The sequence below is a fragment of the Ischnura elegans genome, chromosome 2, assembly GCF_921293095.1.
Source record: "Ischnura elegans chromosome 2, ioIscEleg1.1, whole genome shotgun sequence".
In the NCBI taxonomy this organism is placed as follows: Eukaryota; Metazoa; Arthropoda; class Insecta; order Odonata; family Coenagrionidae; genus Ischnura; species Ischnura elegans.
In genome coordinates, this window is record NC_060247.1 from 119,547,081 (window position 1) to 119,570,296 (window position 23,216).

A 23,216-nucleotide genomic window follows, 5' to 3' on the forward strand; every position below is an offset into this window, starting at 1 on the left:
CCGAAAATCCTACCGTCAGTAGCATCAAAATTTGTTTTTAAAAAAAGTTTTCAGTGTTTATCACTGAGGCAAGAACAAAATACCCGATATAACCTCCATTCACAGTAATTTAACATGGTGTCACTTCACTTATTATGAAGCAAACCAATAGTTAAAGTAGTCCACTTATCATTGATCATGCAGTTTTTTAGTCGTGATTTAAATGTAGAAGGCCTTTATTCGACTCTAGATCGGTAAAATTGTCATTCTTACCGCTCACTGATTTTGAGAGAAATGTGAGCTTTTAATGACTATTTTATCGAATCCGAGTTCCGCCGTTGAAAAATATTTTAAACCCAAAGGCCCTCTTTTTATTTTTCAGCTCTTTAGTCACTTCAATTTAATTCCCGTTTGAGGTAGGATAATTCAATCGTTACCGACTCAAATTTGTGGAATATCGTCTTATTATTGGTAGTAATTATAACTCAATAATTTTCAACAAAATGTTTACTCAGCCCAACCTATTTCTTTCTAAGGCTATTATGTAGATGAGTTTCGAAACCGGTTGGGTTAAATAAACGTTGTGTAAAATTAATATGTCGTTATTACCTTACGTTATTACTACTTCAGAGATGGTCACTGGCGAAGTGAAGTTTTTTTACGGAGTGGAACTGAATAATTATAGGGAAAAACCAATATTTTTAGTCATGCGTACAATTCATATCCAAGCTATATGTGCTGACGACTTTCGGAACGATAATACTGATGGCCAGGAGCCACGAGGTAATGACCAATTTTGGCGATTATTGAGATTACTGCATGTATCTAAATGAACTCCTGCACGCATAATCTCTTACCTTCTAACAGAAGTATTGGCTATAACCGAGCTATTTTTTTGCTGTTGCCAACCTTATTGCTATTTGCTATTTCATAATTATTGTATTTTTGAGCAGAATGTTTAATTGTATTTAGGTTTTTTGCTCTTATGGGTTTCCCAGAGCATCAAATAAATAAAGCATTCATTCATTCAACCTTACCTTTATTCGTACGCGTTTCAGCGCCTAGGCGGCGTCTTTATGAGGACAATTGAAGGTGCGAGAAGGCAAGTGATTTTGTTTTCTAAAAATAGTTAGGTAAAGAAATTAGGGAAAGAAAACTAATGAGATATACTAGTTGCTTTTGTAGTGCATTTGATTTTCCTCTCGATGGCAGCAAAAAACAGGCACTCACCCGTATACCTTGGCCACCAAGATTTTGCATACTTTATTATAAATTGCTGTATCTTACTCTGTTTATGAAAAAATCACTTGTTCCCCGTGGTTTTTCATTCCCTCAATTGACGAAACCCCCGAGGCAGTTATCCGGATGACGCGAGGAAACGCGTGGAAATAAAAGTAAAATTTCGAACAGTAAATACAATGGCTTCGTTAATAGGGTAGTTTCCTTCATCAAAGAAAACGATAGGCATTGATTGCGATTCCTTACCCACCATTAGTGTATTCATAATACACAAATTATTTGGTTTTTGAAATACAGGTTTAGACGAATGGCAAGGGTCAAATTTTATCCTCATTTGAAAAAGGCCAGATTGGCGCCCATGCGATTCCCCTCCGCGTGACGTCACAGGGACCTAGTTTCTACACGAGAGGATAGGAGTTATACATCGTCTGAGGTTACCAATGCATGCATGAGGCACAGAGCTCAGGGAAACATGTCTTAATAATCACCTATTAAAACTGGCTAAGGTCGGAAAGTTTTCTTCGTTTGATAAGGTATTAATAAACCTTTTTTAAGCCAAGCGCTACCATTCAGCAAGGTACTCAGCTATCCGCTAGCACCCTGCGTCCTATCAGCGCTCAGAGTCTCGATCAAGGTCACTTCACAAGGAGAGAGGGGGAACCAGAAATGCGTCGCACGGACTTTCCTACTTACGCGTCGCGTTTTTGCTCGCTTGAAATTTTTCACTTTTCATTTAATCGCGAAAAATAGATATCGTCATTTAAAAATCTAAAAGCGCGAAATACGTACTCCAGGAGTAATAATCTTTCGATTTAGGCAATAAAAAAATAATAGGAAACCACCCTATTATTATTATCACATTATATTCCATCCTGTATCGTCTGATACCGTGGAAATTCGGGTTTTTACTCAAGGTAATATTTTCCGTAGCCTCTTAAAACGTTTCGATGACGCCTGCCACACCTTACCACGTTTAACCATCAGGAGATTTGAAATACAAACAGCTGAGTGTCGGAAGGTAAGCCCCCAACTTGTTGGGTCTCAAGTAACGGAACCGTAAGAAATGAAATTAACCGTACCTTAATTTATCGCTGTGTGTCCTTCGTTCCGCTGGACTGCTATCCTGCTGGCAGCAATTCCTTGTTGTCTGGTCCCGCCCTACTGCTATTATTCTACTTTCCTGGCCGTAGGTTTGCGGAATCGAAAGTAAATGTATAGTTATCGCGACCGATCGACAAGTAGGTTCGGGCGAACTCGGGAAAGAAGTCGGCAAATGTAGATAGAAAGGCTTCTATGTAGTTTAACCTAGGCGGTCTTCTTTTGATGCCCAGTCTAAAACCTGGCACCTTCCGCTCTTAACCGACTGTCTCCGATGGGCGCTTTGTCTCCATTGCCAACCGCCGCTGGGAGGTGATAGATAAAGGAACTTCGTCGGAAGCCTTTATCTGAGGATATTGTTTCTTTATCGATCGGGTGGTAGATTAGGACCCGCGTGTGTTTGTGCGTCGCCGTAAGAGACGCCGACGCGACGTCTCGCGACGCTGCCATGAGATGAATTCCAGGAAAACGCTCTTCGTTTATCTGAGCTTCTACGTTTTCCTGGTTGGCAAGGGGAGAAAGCGTGCCTTGCTCCGCCATTTTCAATGCTCCGTATGTTTTCGTTGTTCGGAATGGTGAACGCATCTTTGAATTGGTAGTGATTCCATTGAATGGGCCTTAGCATGGCCGTTATTAATTAATTTTCATGCGGTACTTTTACGCTCCGAGAATCGTGAGCATTTTCTTTTCCATTATTTTCTCTAAGAGCAGCATGATGGCTGATATTGCTCCCCTTATACCAGGGGTCTTCAGCCTTTTTTTTAATGCAAGGACCAAAAATCGATTACGCATCGTCTGGAGGGCCGCAATGCTTCTCCTCACTTTACCACCACATCAATAGAGTAAAAATGAAATATTTCAAAGTTTCTGAATTTTTTCTGAAAAAGAAAACTTTCAAAGTGCAGTAATCTTTATTTGCTAAAAATTTCAATCAGTCAATGCGATTTTTGACATTGTTTTTGACGAGTGTGTCACTAAATATTTAATGTTGAGTGTCGCGATACAATATTTTCTTTAGCCTATTGGGGCCGCAAGTAATTAGTCGGCGTACCGCGGGTTTAAGATCCTTGCCTTATGCCTTAGCTGTTTTCTGAATCCGCATTTGGTCTTCATTCTCGTAGATATTTATTTACTCTTCGTCATATTCCTTCCTTTATAGATGATCCTTCTCATTGTCTTCGACGAATGTGTTGTCAGGCTTATGGTCAATAAATGTTCACTGTTCTCTGCTCTTTCTTATCTTTGGATTCAAATGTTCCTCTTTAGAAAAGACTCCAATTGGAATCCTTTGACATGTCACCTGTTGAATACTTATCACTTATGATATTGTGTCGCTGTTTCGACGTCTTTTCTCTTGCATTTTATTAAATCTACTGAAATATCTTCAATTCAAAATGCTTAATCTTATAATAATACTTAATAATTATACTTCGGGGCATCTCTGACTGCCATATCAAATTCTGATCTCGTCAAATGTATCCATTTTGCTTTTATTTTCGACAGCATTCGTTCTTAGGGTGTTTCCTTTTGTTTAACTTTTCCATATTGTCTATCAATCCCTTGTGTTCCTTTTAAATAATCAGTTCTCCATTTTTGTCCCTCAGGGTATTACATCTTACGCTCCTTTCCTAGAAGTGGTTCCTCGCAATCCTATGGGCGGCCTCTACTTTTCCATACGCAAGGTTACGCAAGGTACGTCCTTATAGATATTTTTCTTGCACGCTTTTCTAGCCTTCCTCGCTCTACGGCCTACCATGTTCTATTTCTCTACCATGTTCTTATTCTCTTCTAAAATTGCTGTTATTTCTCTGTTTTCGAAGTTAGTACCGTACTTTCTTCTTTATTCAATGAGATATAAGACTTTCTGTGGAATTCATGGTGTTTTCAAAGCGACTCTTCTTCTACCTAAAACTTCTTATGCTGCTGCCTGTAAAGCACTTCTAATGGTTTTCCAACTCTCTTCCACTGATTTGTTGGTCACATCCTTCCCTTATCTTTTTCAACCTGCGAAATGCTTTATTTAAGCAATGCTCGCTTTCATTATCTGCCCTGGGATAAGTAGTTTTTTAGTTTTTTTTACCATGTTTACTACTACAATGTAGCCGATTTGGAATCTTCTTAGATCTCCTGGCATTTTCCACTTGTATATTCTTCTGGCATTTTTGAATATTGTTTTGGCAACCGCTAGCCTTTGTTCATGGGAGAATCGAAGTACCCTCTCCCCTGTTTCATTTCGATTTCCTAATCCATATTTTCCGGTTATTATTCCGTCTCGGCCTTTGCCTTCGGCGATATAGTCACATAAAATAATAACTTTTTTCACCTCTTGCATGCTTGATTACTTCCGTGATATATTTATTGACGACTTTTACTTATTCATCTTCAAAATATTATGTAGGCATGTAAACCTGGACCACTAAAGTAGCCAGAGGTTTGGTTTCTATATTCACCATTACTATCCTTTCATTAAACTGCACTTAGCTTTTCACACGAATTCTTGTGCTTCTTCTAAGAATTATCCCCATTCCAGCGTAAAAATTAAGCATTCTATTCTGTATCATCATGTAGCTTCCACCCCAAAATTCTCCTTCTTGAGACCACTTCATTTCGCTGACTCCGAATACGGCTAGGTTCAATCTTTGCATCTATACCTAGAAGTTCTCTAGCGCACCGAAGATACGAGGCGATTTTACGTTCCGTATTTATATAATTGAAATTCTATAATATTACACCGATGTACCCTCTCGAGTAGTCCCCACCCGGAGATTAGAATCAGGAACCAGTCCATTCCCGGAATATTTTACTCGGGAGAATTTCAACATGCAATTATGTAGAAAAGGGTAGTTTCCTTCATCAAAGAAAACGGAAGGCATTGATTGCGACTCGTTGCCCACCATTACCACATTAGTGTATACATAATATACAAATTATTTGATTTTAGAAATCCCAGTTTAGACGAATGGCAATGGTGAATTTTAACCGCATTTGAAAAAGGCTAGATTGGCGCCCAAGCGATGCCACTCCACGTGACATTATAGGGGCCTAGATGCTGTACGAGTAGTCAGGAGTTTTACATCGTTTGATATTACCAATGCAGGCATGGGGCACAGAGCTCAGGGAAATGTCCATTAATAATCATCTATTAAAATTTCCTTAGGTCGGAAAGTTTCCTTCGTTTGATAAGGTATTAATAATCCTTATTAAAGCCTAGCGCTACCTGCTAGCAGGGTACTCCTACCTGCTAGCAGCCAGCATCGTATCAGCGCTCAAAGCCTCGCCCCAAGGTCACCTCACTTGCGACAGCGGGAACCAGAATGACGTCACACGGGCTTTTCCCAGCATTCATACTTAGCCGTCGCGTTTTCGCGCGCTTGAAATAGATATCGTCACTTAAAAATCTAAAAGTGTGAAATACGTACTCCAGGAGTAATAATCTTTCGATTTAGGCAATAAAAAAATAATAGAGAACCACCCTATTGAGTGGAAGAGTTGCAACTCCTCGGGCTAATGATGTGGTGGCTTCCCTTTGCCCTCTACATCGCAGGACTATAGCCCTTAAGGTAAATTTTGCAACCACCGTAATGAAATATTTGTCGCTGTACCGACCAAGATGGTCTCCACCCTCACACATTTGAAGAAGAGCTGCTGGATGATGAGAGTCATAATTGTTAGCGGCCTAAAATTGCAAAGTCACGGCATCTTCACAGGTTTCGGTATCAGTTCAATGGGTGAACTTACCTAAGGATTGTCCAATACCTCCTCAGAACGCCGCGCCATCACTACCGCTGCCAATACCGCCTCAGAACCCACGACTGCTTAATCGACGAGTGTACTCGCTGACCTATGTACCTATAGGTTGTTCAGCCATGTGCAACCCGTTGGACGCATTCGGAATGTTTAAAGTTGGGGCAATTCAGTGGCAAGGACCACCTCTCACATGACAATGAAGCAAAACAGGGAGTAGCCAGGGAGTTGTCATTTCCGTGCAGGGCGTATGAATGAGCGGCGGTAATTTCGGAGTAAAGATGCTATATTAAAAGTAATCGCTGAATTTTCTCGCGTGATCCTGAGGTTACCTACAAAGCTCCCTGTGTTCCCTCTTACACGAGCCAGAGAAAGTTCAGTTCACGCAAAGAGCGAGTGTGGCGATGTCTGCTGTTGCTGCTCGCTGGTATTCGGCTGTCTTCATCAGCAGGTCTCGCTGGCCGTATGTAACGCTGCGGCGATAATGATCACTGTAGTCTCTTGATTCCTTTACTTCCTCAGCGGATGGAGTAGACTTACTCGCCGAGTTACACGGATAGCCCGCTTTTAAAACTCGGAAAAAGAAGTTCGGGATGGTTCTCGAATGTGAGAGAGTAGGGACCGGAAGTTTATTTAGACCAAATTTAATATTCATATTTTGCACTACAATATCTTTCTTTGCTCCAGCATTGTACTGATGAGATTACTCCGTTGATATAATTTCCGACTGAATTTTCCTAATGGATCAAATCTATTATACTGACATGCCAGTCAAATTGTCCGACAAAATTTCTGTTGTCTCAGAAAACTCATAATTTAAATGACTCAGTCACACGTAATTAATGCTTTTATTTGTATTTTTAACGCCATAAATTAATTAACAAATTAGAGGGGCCAAAGGATAGGTACAACTCATGAATACTTATCATCAATCAAGAAACTGCTGGCCAAGTATTAGGGTTGGCACTCCATGAAAGCATCAATCTTTTTTGATTCCTACGTGGAAAGATTTTACAAAAAGGAGAACTGGACACGTATAAAGGTAGTCCCTTCATTCTTAGGAGAATGAAATTTGAAAGGACCGAGTATTAAAAACAATGAAACATGTTGGATATTATTGCTGATCTTCAACTGCCTTAGGCATCATTTTTGGGAATAGAATGATGACTTGAAGTAAATATAATTTTTTATGTTATCCATTCTTTTTAATGGTGAAAATTCGTTATATCCCTGATTTTTGACACATGGTGTCATTACCATAGGTCAAAACTTCCATTTTTTATGAAGAACTCAGCTTCGAAGCGTTGTAACTAATTTTCGAAGTTAAAATGAGTGGACGATAGATACATGTTTTATTAATCCAGTTTCCAATCTTCGTTTGGTTGATGATTGACTTCCATGGTGATTGCTCTCATTAATGCTTGCTTTTCACATTCAATACTAAACTTCGAAGTACATGGAATTCTGTAAGGAAAAGATAACAGTGTATCAGTGGAAACGGAAATTCAATTTAAGATATAATCCTACCGGAGCCGTACTGCACGAATTTCACAATACCGTGGAGCATTAAGCCTAGTTTATGCTTAGAGTCTACTCTAATGGTTAGCCCTGTTTAAAAGTTCCGAAAAGTGGTTTACGGTTGCCAACAACGGTAATATTCTATGCAGGTATAGCAGTCAGATTCCTTGGGTCTTCGGTCGGATGTTTACATTGAGGCTGGAGGCCATCTTGTATGCGACAGAGTATTTAAGCCTGAGTTTTTTTTACTGTTGATTAACCTTCTTTGCGGCTTTGAGCAGCGCAAATTATACGCAGTAATGATTATCGCTGGTACTAAACTGTGCTATAACTCTGATCCATATTCCGTTCTAACACTACCGACTTCGGAGGACGTCAGAATTAAAGACCGCCTCAGAATCTACTGGGCCATCCTATTACCACGCATGCTGTACGCATCGCCAATATGGTTCGGCACCATAACCAAAGGAGACCTGAGGAAGCTGGAAGTGGTTGCCCGGAGAATTCTACGAAACATCATGAAAACACCTCGCTCGCTTGGAAACGAATGCCTCTACGAGCTTGCAGACAAGCCCACCCTGTCCTGGAGGATGGCAGAGGCAGCAAAGGAGTTCTTTCAGAGAGCTGCTACCAGCGACGTCGACATCATTAAAAACTTCTCAAACATCGTCCCACGATGGTGGGACACCTACAGACGGCCAATTTCATCAACCGAATTGACCGAACGCCAACCCCCGAAAGAAAATTAACACCGGCGCGGGAAGCCGCGAAAACCAACAGCAACAACGGCTGAGAGCCCGACAGGGCGAATAGCCGAACCCGTTCCCCTGAGAACGGGAAAAAATCCACATCTGCAGGCTGTTGATTACCTCAGGGGAACGGAATATGGATCAGGGTTATAGCACAGTTTTAGAACCAGCGATAATCATTACTGCGTATAATTCACGGTGCTCAAAGCCGCAAAGAAAATTCGTGGTGTTTTCAATTTATTTATTTATTTATTTAGTCCAAAAACAGCACGAGGCCAATTACAGAGGACTACAATAACAGGAGAAATAATTACATAACATTAAGCAACGTAAACAACAAAAACAAAAAATATTCAACAGTATTTACAAATAATAACAAAGAATTGTCATCAGGTGGTGCGAGGAATAGGGGGAAAATTACGATAGTGATGGTGCAAGTTGGGTGAGGGATGAAAAAAAGGATCAAAATTTGGAACACATTTGGCATATGAGTTAATGGAAGAAGGAAGTCTGAATAGAAAAGAACGTTTAGAAACAGAAAGGCGGGGGGTGAAACAATGAAATAGGTCACTCGACCTCGTCGTGCGCGAAGGAACACGAAGCGGAAAAAAAGAAAGAAGGTCTGATGATCTGTATTTGCCATTAATGATATTTAAAAAGAGTCTCCGGTCATTGACCGGCATCGGAATTCTTTCGGCGAACTCGACCGTTTCTTCGCAGGAAAAAGGATGCCATTTACTTCCTCTTATCTAATTTCCAATTTTGAATGCAAGCATTACGATATCGTATTTCATGTTCCCACCGAAGGGACAGCACATGAAATCCGAAAACCGCATTGTGTACTGCGCATGCGCTTATGTGAAACCGTTAACATTTGGCGGTTAAAGTTTTCGGCTAACGGTTTTACGCAATCGTGCAACCGTCCTTAATCACCCATGTACTAAACACGAGTTTGAAGTTCAAGTTAACATCAATCGAAAACTCTGCTTTATTTGTGGTGGATAATGACGAACAGTGACTATCACCATCGGCTAGTTCAGGTTGTCTTTTGATATAGAGAGTTGCTTCAAGGTTAACGTGGTGGAATTCAAATTTAAATAATAATTAAAAAAATGAAAACATAGTGGCAATCTTTGGGGATCGTGGTGGCTTAGTGGGTAGATCAGGGGCGCAGCTAGGATTTAAGGCTAGGGGGGTTTCAGGCGCAACTAATACTGGGGGATTTGAGGGTGTGGTATACCCACCAGGGTAAGTGGGTGCCTTCCGCCAGAAAAAATAAGATAAATGGTTCAAGATGGTGAGTGTTACGGCCTTATGAGGGATATTTTGTTAATCCTCACACTATATTATTCGCTATGAAGTAAAATAGATGTAACTTACAAATTTCTCTGAGCTCTGGGGGGGGGGAGTTATCCCCCAAACCCCCCCCCCCCCTCGCTGCGCCATTGGGGTAGAGAACCTGTCTGCTGGCTCTTGGGTGCCAATCCAGGGCGAAACATCCTAAAATAATACTCGAGGTACGAGGTGGCCCTGGGAAAGCAACTGTCCTACACTACCCTGAATGTGTGAAGATCATACGCCTGTGGCCTATTCCGAGGTGAGGTCTACCCTCATATAACCAAACCAGCCCTTGGGTTGGAGTGAGTGAGTGGCAATTTTCCGCAAACACTTTCAGACGATCGTGCGGTGGTGACGATTACACGAAACGCATTGAGACCGGCGTGTGAAGAAAATGCTTACGGAAAATTACCACTAAGTTGTAGCTTATTTTAAGTCTTCTGAGGCTATTTATGTCTGTGTTAAAAAGGAAAGTGTTTTATTCGATACTTTTAGCTCTGAGAAGAGCCCAGGAAGACTCAAACTTTATATGTCGCCTAAAAACGTGAAATTAGTATGATAATTAAGGCCTATAAAATATTTCCAAGTTTTCATATTTGCGATTCAAGGATTGTTGGCGATTGATGGGTAAATTTTCAGGATTAGAGATTTTTTGAAATGCTAACATGATTACAATTAAACATTTTGGTTTTGCTCGTGCTTTGCGGTGGTGATGGCATCGATTTAAAGTAGGAACAAAAGTGGACTTTTAACACTTCCTTGGGTTACACCTGGAGTCACCTGTAGTATACGAGCTAACTCCTTCCGAAAAATCCCTCTGCTCGCTGTCATTTTAGAAATCCGACAGCCAATCATTGCCAAAAGATTCTAAGCCAATTACTGTCGAGATAAGTTTGAGTGATGTCCAGAGTTTTAGTCATATTCTTTCCATGAATTTTGGAAGAAGAAGAATATTTTTTTTCTTAATGACTCAAAGCGTGCACTTACTATTAAAAACGCCGCTGCTATTAAAATGGCTTTCATGCGTACGTCCAAGTTAATTGGAAAATAAATTCCAAATCTGTCGGCATTTGCAACCTTTTCTGTGGTAAACCCTCTATTCTCCTTCGATATCTGCCCAATTTTCGTTTTTCCATCTTCTAACAGCACCTGTGGAGAGAAATTGAGCATGTTATTAGTGATGATTTCTCAATTCACAACCAAATAAAGGATGTTTATGACTTTAACTTTTCCCTTTATGACAATTATTCTATGGTATTTATTCTCCATGACGTCTATTTTTTGACTCTCGTTCATTTCATGGTGTTTTAACTGAAAGTCTGACGTTTATTCAGATGTAAAGTTGGAATGAAGAATATAATCCGAGAAGTTTATGCGCAGTATGTGGTTATAAACATATCCATTGATCATGAAACGCACCATTATATTTACAACGGCATGCTGCTGGCTGTATTCGAGACCACTATGGCTTGAGTTTTTTTTCAGTTTCTGTTCAAAAGGGTCTTTGACCGTTCGGAACTTATTAATTCAATTATTTTTATTGAAACGGTTCGCAAAAGTAACATCCCACCAACTGCCAACGTAAACTTTGTTCGCCGTTCTTATCCTAAGCACCAACGACGGACAAATGATGAATCTTGTTTAGATGTGAAGTTAGAAATGGACCGTGTAAATTCAAATGCAAACAATGGCAAGCAATATCTGTCGCAGGGTTCACACGCAGCCTTTAAGACCTCAAAACCGTGAATACGCCGTGAATGTCGTATACCGTGAAAAAAAACCTGGAAAAAGCCGTGAATTTCGTCCTAAAGCCTTAAAATTTTCTTATACTTCATTTTACGACCGTAGAACTACGATTGACAGATTATAAGAAAAATGGATATTTCATTCATATTTCAAGGTGAGTCACGCGCAGACATGGCCACGGAGTTATCTGGACACGTATATTTGAAGCCCAATTATTGGTCCGCGTGCCATGATGAAATATTGACCTTAAGCCTATACCAAAGCAGGAAGACTTGTAACCAAAGTGCTCATTAACATTTAGGAAAATTCAGACACTTCTTATTTTTCCTGGCACCCTGGCCTCTCCATTTTCCCACTCACAACGTTTAGTATTTCTGATATTTTTCATTGGAAATTTACCCGCCTTGGACGATTCATTTTAGGCTCCGCGGAAGTACTACCTTCCTGACTTAACAGCAGGGCTTAACCTAAATCACCTTAGAGTGAACGTCCTTATGTTGAAGTCCTGCGGCTAAGACCGAGGGTAATACCATAGAGTAAGTATATATATACCATAGAGTAAGTAAGTATATATATAATATACTTACTCTATGGTGATACATATTTCCGGTGAGTGCGAATTGAATTGTCGAAGGAAGGTAAATTTCACAGTCCAAATGTCTATATGTTATCGTCTCTAATTCCACATTCAGACACTAGATTCTATACTCTTGATAAAGAGACGTATTACAATGTATAAACACAAGGTAGGAATGCGAAGAGAAAGACGGCAGATTCGCTAGGTGAAGATCGATATGTCAAATGCATGTCGGTAAACGCAAACCTCACTTTCTTTTTTTTTTGTTCGGTCTGAGGTCAGAGCGGTCAGTGCTCGGTTGGTAAACGTAATGATGGTCAGTGCTCACCCTTTTGTCTTAAGGCTTACGTCTGGCCAATCAGAACGCGCCCTGAACACGATTGCTTTCAGTGCAGCGTCTAGATGCCCGCAAGCGAACGCAAAAGCCGAACTCCCTGTGGTCGCGAATACCTCAGAAACCGAATTTCGATGAACTGATGTGGCCAGCCGCGTGACCGCCGAGAAGTTAATGGGCAGAATTACATTCGCTCCGGGTAAAAATCTCCTCGGAAGCTTTTTTTATATAATCATAATTTCATAATTTACGCCTGGAGATGATGATAATTCATCGGAAGCCGGGTCGCGCTATGTAAAAAGGCAGTGGTATAAGTAACTGTGTAATATCCAAGAAAACTTATAATGGAATACCATAAAGTTGATAATGAGTTGGTGAATATTTTTTTTCTCCTCGGAAGCCCTTATATTTGCTTTCACCCCAACGCTTCTCTCCCAAAGGGTTTCTTGTGGTAGTTAAGTCAGAGTCGCGAGAGAGAGAGAGAGAGTTAAGTCGAAGGAGCCTGAAAGGGTATTCGGGTATTGCGTTCACTTGCAGGCATCTAGAGTCTCGCCCAACCGGAAGTGAGCTGTAAGTAATTCAGTTGATCACAACCGTGTGTCCAAGCAATGCAAACTGCGGGAAATTCATGGCATTCCGAAAAAAAATTAATATCAGAGTGAATATCGTGTTTAAGCTTCAAAGAGTAAAATATTGCATATTTTGTTAATGAATGAATTTAGTTTGACGCTTCCTAGCTTACAAGAATAAAGGAAAATATCAACATAATGAGTGGCTAACTCCGACAATATTTTCGTCAAGTCGTTCTATGAGGATGAAAATATTTAAAAAAAATAGACACATAGTTATATAGAGCGTATATAATGTGATTTTCGAGCGTGAAATGATACATTTCCCAATTTACGGCCTTACAAACTTCAGTATAAAATACCTATAAAACACGAATATCGAATTCAAAACATGATATCGTTACTCAACGTTTGATTTTGATTTTTTGTCTTAAGTTTAACGTCTCGATTGGAGACAAGCAGTTTTTTCCGGCGCGCCGTGCGTACGAATTATGTCTTACGGCTTATATTTGCCTACCTCCCATTGTAGACCAGGCCTAAGACTAATGCGTTACCTTAAAATCCACATCGCTGCGATGCCAACAGAAGGTGATGTAAGGTCCTCTAATCCGTAGAATAACGTCTCCCGATATGTCCCGAATAATGAACTTGGGTATCCCTAGACTCCACTCTTGTTCCACTGTTCCAATTAACGTTCCTTTAGGCAACGACACCTCAATTTCCTAAAATAAAATCATAGAATCAGTATGGTCGAACGACTGGATTAGACCATTTGACCGTCAAAAAGACAGCCAATGAGAGAAGAGTTTAGATGCCTGTTGGATAAGGTGGGGTGAGGTACTGGAGGGGACCACTTATGAAATAAATATGGCGGCTTTTGCTTACACACGACTTGCTTTGAACACGGATAATATTCTGCATTACATTTTCATACGTAGGAATGCACGCACTTTCGATGGAAATTTTCTGTTTACTCTCTATGTATTCGTTTAAAATAAAATATGAGTATTAAAAAATCGCCACCAAAATCCGATGGCGGCGCTGTGATCTTTAAAATAAAGGAGTAGGATGGAAAGTCATGACAACAAATTGTTTATGCAAACAAAAGAAGCAGAAGTGAAATAGGAAAAGTGGAAAGAAAAGAAAGGATCGGAAACGAAAATATGAGAAAGGAAAGGTAGGATTTTAGTAACAGGTAGGAGTACATAGGAGAAAGGAAAGTATGAGAGTGATAAGTTATATAATTTACAATGTATTTATTGAACATCCAAATTCTTCAAGGGGTTTTACCATATGGACAAGAGTTTGTTTACATCAAAGGGATTTGAAAAATCGATTGAACTAAAATTTGCCAAGAAAAGAAGCAAAGTGAAATAAGAAAAGGACAAGTGGAAAAGAAGAAGAATGAGCTAAAAGCAAAGAGGAGAAAGATTAGGTAGGTGATTTTTGAATAGTCAAATATATTTATAACTTATTAGTAAAATTAGACAGCAGTATTTCCACTGAGTTTTATTATGGCACTACGCGTTTCGTCGTTACAAACAACATTATCAAGTGTGACATAAGTATTAAGACTTCCTCCTGATATATGTCTTGGTGCTTGAAGGGTGAGGATGGGGTGCTTGTAAGGTGGAGGATGGGGTTTGGGTGACGAGAAGTGGGGATATTAAGGTTGTGGGGGAGAAGGGTCGGCACCAGGACATATATAAGGAGGAACTCTTAAGACTTATGTCACACTCGATAATGTTGTTTGTAACGACGAAACGCGTAGTGTCTTAATAAAACTCAGTGGATATACTGCAATATCTAATTTTACTAATATTAAGAGCTTCCACCATATCGTGCCTCACATCATACAAGATACACTATATGACTTGTTTAAATTTGAACAAATTGAAAAAAATTGTTATTGTTATCGCTTCAAACTTAATATTTTCAAAATAACGTTTTTCAAAGAATCAAGTAATTATTCTATGAATACCAACCGTATTAGTCCCAGCCTATTTTGCTTGGTTTGCTGAAGAATTCCAGGGCTTTTTTATGGCGAATTTGTGGGTTTGCACTTGAAAATTTATATAAAATCTAATATGCATTTACAGAAATTTATTTTTTTTCATTTGCTTTCAATCCTTTAGGGCATGTTAAAACATGACAGATACTAAAAAATTATTACAAAAGCTACTTGAAGCACAACCAATTAAAGCGGTGAGTGTAAAAATAACGGCGATAGATCGGCCCTTGGCACTCTTCGCAAATACCCCCCGGACAAATGGATTGGCTCGCTGGAATTTGAAGGGTCAAATGCATAATAAAAATGGAAAATTATGGAAAGAGTTGGGGTTAAGATTTCACCGTTGGCTTTAGGCAATTAATGTCTCAGATGAGAGCGTATACCTCCTTAAATTCCATGATGTATCAATTTCGCTATTCCAATTTAATCTTAAGATGCTAACGTCATAGGCGTTCAGCTCAACCTGTTGATAGATTTGTCACTCCAAATGGCAGTAACACAGACATTATGATCTCATTGTCAGTTCCGATTGATAAGAAAATTTGTTTGATATCACTAGAAAGCACGGGTTTTCAAACCATGGGATAGGAACAATGTCTGTGTCCAAAAATATCGCCAATCTTCCCTTTTACAGTGGATTTTTTATTCTCTAGGAGGTTAATGTTCGTTTTCATTTACTCAAATTTTACTTAAGTGTAAACGGAGAATAACGAAAGACTACATAATATAATTTCAGGTTTTTGTAAACTAATTAATTAACTGGTTCATATGGCAATGGTAATATGGTCTGGAAATATGATAAAGGTTATATGGTTTGGCAACCTCATTAGACCAAAGGTAAATTTTACAACACCCCGCCACGTTTTGACAATTTTTGACGGACGTATTCCGCAGGTGGCACTAAGTGCTAAAATGCTTTGAACTCAATTGATGGGAAAAACCAATACCTGACGGTAGCAATGGCAGCAGTAGCAAGAAAAAGCAAAACGCCTGTAAATGTGAATGACTTCGTTTCCGTCTGTGTCCCTAATTTCCGTGTAATACGGCCGATTGAAGCCGAGGCCGCATCGCATCAGGACGTGGCTTTCTTCCTCTGCTCTGTAGATGACCTCTTCAGAAGCGTCGAACAATGTAAAAATGTTGAGGGTCTGAAATCCTGTAAAAACTGAAGGGAAAACTCTTTCAATCCTGATTTACACGATCATTTTTTCCGTCCCTCTGAGTGATAGCTTCGGAGATAGCTGGTCTACAACCGTCATCCCATTTAAATGCAAACGAGGCGTTGCAATTGCTGTTCGCGACCTTGCGTTTTGATTGAGCGAATGACGGTGCCAGCTGTGTTTTCAGCAAAGGAAAAAAACGTGCAGAGTATTGGAAAAAGAAATAAGACTTCGCATTCCTGGAGACATTGCGGAATATGATCACGTGAAACGCATGTATTTCCGCCATCATTGGAGGGATCGGTGGAGCTATCACTCAAAAGGGATGAAAAATGATTACATGATATTCTCTTAAGTCTTAACTTATCGTTGAAAGGATTAAACCTCATATATAGTACGAAATGTCTTATACAGATATTTATAACATCTTCCTACATTAGTGTTATTTAAATGCAAAAAAAATTGAAATGGGAGTAAACAACACGTAAACAAACTCGTCACCATTGGAAGCAAACAAATTGTCGGAGCAATCCAATCAGACCCACCAGAGATCACGTGATCTGGAGTCGTTCCATTTCAATCTCGATAATATCCGCAAAACCGGAAAAAAAGTTCGCTCGCTTTTGCATTTAGGTACTCGGAAAGTGTGACTTTGAGAACATCGCCACGTAAACATAACGACGAAATTGAACGAAAACAATGTGGTTGCCATGACATTAAAACGAAAAATGAAGGGGAATGAGAATCCAAGGGGCAGGGTGATATCATCTTTACGTTAAAAAGATACCACAAGTGGCAATGAATTTATTTGCGCATTGTGCGCAATTGATAAAGCAAAAAGCACTCCCTTCCAGGTACCATAGAGGTGGCTGGTGAGGAAGCAAGGATATGGATTGTCGGTATCAGTTAGAATGTCTAACTTTTCCGCATGCTCTTTCTCTGAAGGATGGTGATTCGGTCGATAGTTGTCAGATATTCCAATCCCGGTGGACAGTCAAGAAGTAGGTCCGCTATATCCCTCCAAGGGATGCCAGACTGCGGTTGATTGGCCACCACCGTCTCGTCGTCCTGTCTCTCCATTGTTGTAGTTCTAGAATCATGAAAATAGAGGCAATGGATTGATAAAGGCGTGGCGTCAAGAGATAGTTAAGTGACCATTTTTTTCGCCTGACAATCCTATTAGGTCTATATCAAAGCTTTCATTTAACGTTGAGTCATATTTTCTTATATTGACGGCGCATGTTTTTTCCTGACCAAACTGAAATGGTATTAGCACTCATGAAATTATTTTTTCAATTCTACTTTATAACTTTTAGGCAACATAAACCATGAAATTTAGCTTAAAATTTGAACGCAGGGCGGCAATGCTTGCTATAAGAGCCCGGAAATAAATATTTTTGTAGTACACATACATACTAATTTGCTGGTTCAGAATATACCGAGAGGACAAAAGAATTTCTAAACGTAGTAAATTGTAATTTACTATCGCAGCGTAATGTGATTGGTAACCGGTGCAAACGTTATCCGTACTCTATAATCTGTGTCTCTAGCAAATGCATTTGCAATCTAAGTATCGAAGCTTATTGTAGATCGCAATAATATCAGTTAATAAAACATACATCTGCATTCAGTTAGCAAAGATTAGTAAGTAAGATATTAACGATTTTCAATAAACGGAGAAAGGTATATAACATATGTTCATCATACAAAATAAGGACATCGTGTTATGATTGCCCTTTTATTTCAAGTATCTAGAGTGTATAAAGATGAGCGGAAGTCTTGCTGGTAAGTTAAGGAGATGGGGACTTACGGGTGGATTGTTTTTAGGATGGTACAACAAATACAAGGTAGCTCGTTGTGCTAAAGTTGACGTCGTTGGAGTGCATTTGAAATTTTGTATTACCAGGTGCCTATCAGCGGTTTGGTAGCCAGTGAGTGTTGCTGTCATCCAAGTTGTCCCGAGCAAGGAAACAGAACTCCTGCAATATGCACTCCACAATAAGATACGCGCATTTGGATTGCAGGAGGTTGCACGTTCAAAACCACACATACCATTTTCACACGCTCCTTATAGTACACACCGCCTTCAAAGGGATATGCAAGGAGGGAGAGTATGTCGGCATCTCGAATCCCTAAGAATCGCAGTCGGCACACGACACGGGACATAAAACATGTTTTCCATTTACCCCCCTACAGAGACGCACTCTTAGCAGTTCGTACCACGGCGTACTATTCACGCAGCACTCGCGAGGTCTCTTTATCCCAGATTGGAAAACGACATCTCAATCCCACAAGTCATTCGTTACAAATACAAACGGCAAAATTCTCACTGAATTAAATAACAGACAAACCGATTTAATTTTTATCACCCCTCTCGAATACTCGTTTTTCCACAGTGCGTCCGCATTGTGTTAATATTTTAGTTTTTGCATTCCATCCCATTTCAACTGTTCCTTCAGTTATGCATTCATTTACTTCAGATCACTTCCCAATTCTACTTCCCATTTTGCCTTTTAAATCCGTTTCCCCGACTAAATTATACGCTAACTGGCCCCGTTTTGACAATTTCCTTGAAAATCATTTAGACTCCATTCCCCTTCTATATTCTCCGTCATCTCCCGCGATGGACCAAATTGCTTCACCCATTGTGTCCATTTGTCACCCTCATCAAAGACTCGATCACGGAATTATTGTATAAAATAATGTCATATCACTTAGCTACTTGTTGATTCGATCATTTTGTCATCATATGTATGCCCCCCCCCCAGACATTAAAAAAATAGGCGAGATTATTAATACGGTAATCATTATGGTCGTTTAGTTTTGTTTATAATGGAGCCTCAATCATTTAATTTCATATTAAAAACTTTCAATAAAGGGAGTTTTTCTTACAGTGTAAGTTTCGTACAGTTTTATATTGTTTCTAATCGCAAATATGAGAAGACCGTTTCCTTGTCAGTGCCTTGTGCCCCCAACAGAAAAAATCCTGTATCCGACCTTGGTTGTCATATGTTATGGGCGCCGGAGTAAGTGACGTAAAATTCCCTCATTAAAATTACCATGCATAAAATTAATTTGAATCGTAGTCACAGCGCTTTCGTTCGATTGTTCTTAATGCCAATTAAGTGAAAAATCCTAAATTTGGCTAAAATCCGACCAAAATTGGCCATTCGATAAAGCTCGACCGTCATCATTTGTTATAGGAAAAAAGTAAGGAAATGTAATATATCAAGAAAATCCTTTTACTATCACTTATGGAGAAATTGTTTATAGAGGCAAGGAAGCTTGAATACTCACTCTAATTAATTTAGCTTTGGCACTTGCTTCGTGGATCTTTATAGTCAAAATTACATTCTTTCACTCTCTCGTAGATTTACCTTTTTTCATTTGCTTTTTCTTTCATTAGACATCCTCCTATATTTTACTTTGCATGTGGGTTTTCAATCTTCCCTCTTGCTTTCAATGAATCCTACGCTCGTCAATGATGCAGTGGTACTCTGGATAATGGATTCCCAATAAAGGGAGTCGTACCACAATAGCTGTCGTCAAAAATTCACCTTCAACTCTCCAGGTATTTTATTTCTGGGTGTTGTAGTGAATACAGAATTTAACTGTGACGTGCGTGAACAACACACGGTAGACTTACATAATGATCTAGTTAATCCACTTACCAAAGGCGTAAAAGGCGATACAATTTCTTTTCCAGCAGAAAACTGTCTCAAGCTCACTTATGATATATCCACTATGTGTTTTCAAAAAATTTGTTTACGCTGCATGGTAACATAGCAACAAGTGTTATTGTTTACTTTTCCCTCAAAGCGGAAGTGTACAGATTGGTATAGGTTGTGAAAGTGCATTTATTCGCATAAAATTTAAATTTTATTTTAATTGCCAGCTTTTTCCGTATACGGTGGACATATCGAATCTCCGTTAAGAGCAAGAAACATTACTATATTTGAATGTTGATGCTGATGTAGCGGGCAAGGAATAACATTTACCATCGGAGGAAATCAAAAAGAGTCGATTTCTATTGACAAGGCCGTTTGTGTTAGTCTAACTTGTTGAAAGTACTAATTTTAATTTTTTAGTTATAGTTTAAAACCGATATTGAAACCGATAGTAGATGTGGCCTAAAAATACATTAAATTTAAGTCATGACGATTTTTATTATGAAAGGGTACCTTTTAAGGAAGAATTTTTACTTTTACTTTCAAAACATACCTGGTTCTCTCCTTCAATCAAATTAATGTAAATTGTAGACAAATGTACTTATTTCATCATTATGTTTATCTTGGTATGGTCATTCATATTTTCTTGTTTATATCTATGACTTTCATTTACTTTTTTTAGCAATTGAAAACTGAAAAATATTGAAAAACTACATCAAGTTTCCTGAGGAAGGTTACAGCATCACTCTCTAAATTTGGATTTCTCGATGTATCTTTTAATAATTTCAATTATTTAGCGTCCAGTATTGCTGAATATCTCCTAAAAATTACATCATTAACATCGCGGACACGTTTGAGTTTATGCATTAAGCCGTTACTTCTTAATGATTGATGGATTTTCCCTTTAAAATAAAAGCATATCCTCTGGTATCTGTCATTACTTCTTACTAATTGATAGATTTTCCCTTTTAAATTCCAGAATATTCTCTGGTATCGATAATAATTTCAAAATCAAAATTTATCTTTGAGTCGATATTGTAATAGTAGGTGGACGGCATGATCAACATCGAAGAAACGACAGGTATGATCGGGTGAAGTCGCACTCTCACGAAATGAAGCCTGTATCATCAATTTCTACGGGGTTTCATCTGTGATTTCCCGTTGTCCGTCAAACGTATAGATTATATTTTTAGCGAGCGGAAAGTTGCATGGTGTTTCATTGATATACCTAACTATTACTTGGATTGAAAATCATTTGCAATAAACGTGTAGGGCCAGTCTTTTCAATGCGTGAAGCCGGATTAGTGTCATTTATGCCATAAGGAAAGAGGTTAAAACAATGTCAATGTATTGGTGACCAGCCATTTTTGAAGGCTTAAATTGATTTTCATATCAAATCGGTATCATATGTATTATTACAGATTGGTCTTTTTCTGTCGTTTCGTATATGCTCCGTTAAGACTGCACCTACATTGATAAATGAGGTATCATTTCAAATGTCAAATCACCGGCTTCTGACGAAAAATACAATCTCCATCTCAAATTACACTATTTACCCTTTCATTTGAATTAAAAGTTTCAATTTTTCATTTAGGTTACTCGCTCGAGGTATATCGACTCAGCATTCTAAAAAAAGGTTTAAAACCCGTTAAATCCATATCTAAATCAAAGAAACGTATAATATAAGTAGGAAAAAATATTAAAATAAAATCTAAGAAGTGTGAAGAAAGTTAAAAGCTCTCTAAAAGAGACATTGAGCGTAAGGAACTTAAAAGATATCGTGTATCACGAATTAATAAAAATATTGCGTTGAAAGTTTTCGAGAATTATTGTCAACGGGAATCGACAGCAAAAATTGAAAATAGTACGAAATGCTAAATTTAGTATTTTACAAGGGTTAATGGTACAAAATTGTTATATATCAGAGTGAGAGTTTATTTTGAAATTGTTTTATGAATTATAGAATAATATGAATGTACACAAAAAGTATGAGAATGTAGTCATGCGAAATTTTCGCACGAGTTACCTGGTTTTGTATTAATCAAAATTGTATTTATGAAAAATACTTGTACCAAGATGGACTCGGGTCCAGCCATATAGTCAAAAGAGCTGTCGAGAGGATATGGACGGCGAGACCCTCATGGACTCTATCTGACATTTAAAATAAATATGAATTTTATATTATAGCCAAACAACAATATAATATTTTATTAATTGATTTCTTAGGGAAACAATATTCTGAAGCAGTTGCAAATTGACTTTGAGGTGTTTTTGGTCCCTAGCATTTTAATTTTTCCGGATATGCAGCAAATGAACAACGAACTTAACCTGAAAAATGGTAGATACATGCAAATCTATCAGGTATATAGAAAAACGAACAAAAAAATTTAAGAATTAAAATTTAGTTTTAAATGGTATAAGTACTAAGTTTCAACAAAAAAAAAGGTTCTCATTTTCCGAAGGAAATATTTAAACCTCTTGCTGAAAATCCAATTTTTTCCAAGTTTTATCCTCAGTATACATTACTACGAAATTTAACGGCTCAAATTGACTGCTGTGCCTTGAGCAGGTAAAACAAAAGGGAAGACGAACACGAGGGGCATAGTGATTTTGATGTAATTTTACGTAAAAAAGATTTTACTACTGACATCTTCAAACCTTTCGAAAATTAAGATATAGTGAATCACTGAAGTACTCTTTAACATCTGCATCTTTTTGGTCTAAGATAGGAATCACTTGTTCATTTTGTGACCGATCTATGAAACCTGCTTTAGCACAGCACTATACTTTGTTGGTACTCTCTCTGATGGAATTTTTCTCAGGTCAATTATTGATGAAATCTATCATGCTTAGTCCCTTGGCGATATGCCAGTGAAATTATCCGACCAAATTCCTGTTGTCACAGAAGAGTCATAATATAAATAACTCAGTCGAACGAAATTAATTTAATTATTAGTATTTTAAACGCCGTAAATTAATTAACAAATTAGTTGGGGCTTAGGAATACCGCTAAAGAGTACATAGTATCAACCAAGATAAAATTGAACAAGGAGCAGGGATATGCATATCATAAAGACATCGATCATTTCTTAGATACAACCTTTTTCGCCCCTTTATTGATATTTTTTAATAAATGAATAACTGAAAACGTATTAAATTAGTCCATTCCTGGGAGGATAAAGTTGAAAGGACCGAGTATGAAAAAAATCGAACATGTTATATTTTCTACCCGACCTTCGACTATATTAGTCGTCACTTGGTGGAACGGAATGATGAATTAAAATAAATCATTTCTGTTGTACTATCTACTCTTTGTAATGGCAAACATTCGTTATTTCCTAGCGTCTCGACGCACAGAATCATCATTATAGGCCGAAATTATTTTCTTTATGATGAAACTCTGCTTCTAAAGGCGCTTTAAGTAACTAATTTTCGTAATTAAAAATCGTGGATGATATATTAAAGGTATTTTTTATACTCCAGTTT

The 23,216-nt window shown here is 38.5% G+C and overlaps 2 protein-coding genes and 1 long non-coding RNA gene across 5 annotated transcripts in view; 1 reads left to right on the forward strand and 2 right to left on the reverse strand.

Annotated features, from left to right (window-relative positions):
• LOC124154516 (phospholipid scramblase 2-like) overlaps window positions 1-2,606 on the reverse strand; it is a 49,968-nt gene extending 47,362 nt beyond the window's left edge. Inside the window, exon 1 of the mRNA XM_046528309.1 lies at window positions 2,298-2,606. The gene's annotated coding sequence lies outside the window, so the exon portion shown is untranslated. The remainder of the gene's footprint in view (window positions 1-2,297) is intronic.
• A 4,704-nt stretch (window positions 2,607-7,310) lies between these two features.
• LOC124154517 (phospholipid scramblase 1-like) lies at window positions 7,311-19,817 on the reverse strand. Of its 2 annotated transcripts, XM_046528310.1 has the most exons (7): window positions 19,734-19,817; window positions 19,360-19,644; window positions 16,983-17,152; window positions 15,850-16,067; window positions 13,446-13,613; window positions 10,653-10,814; window positions 7,311-7,524 (listed from the first exon to the last, which is right to left on the reverse strand). In XM_046528310.1, the coding sequence occupies exons 3-7, from the start codon at window positions 17,140-17,142 to the stop codon at window positions 7,501-7,503; spliced, it is 732 nt and encodes a 243-aa protein (XP_046384266.1). In that variant the 5' UTR covers window positions 17,143-17,152; window positions 19,360-19,644; window positions 19,734-19,817; the 3' UTR covers window positions 7,311-7,500. The 2 variants fall into 2 exon arrangements, 1 of the variants encoding a protein (XP_046384266.1); XR_006863939.1 differs by lacking the exon at window positions 16,983-17,152.
• Window positions 13,877-20,660, forward strand: LOC124154521. Of its 2 annotated transcripts, XR_006863943.1 has the most exons (3): window positions 13,877-14,086; window positions 14,173-14,326; window positions 20,413-20,660. It is a non-coding gene; the product is annotated as an uncharacterized LOC124154521 (long non-coding RNA). The 2 variants fall into 2 exon arrangements; XR_006863942.1 differs by lacking the exons at window positions 13,877-14,086; window positions 14,173-14,326 and adding an exon at window positions 19,821-20,109.
• Window positions 20,661-23,216: the final 2,556 nt, after the last annotated feature.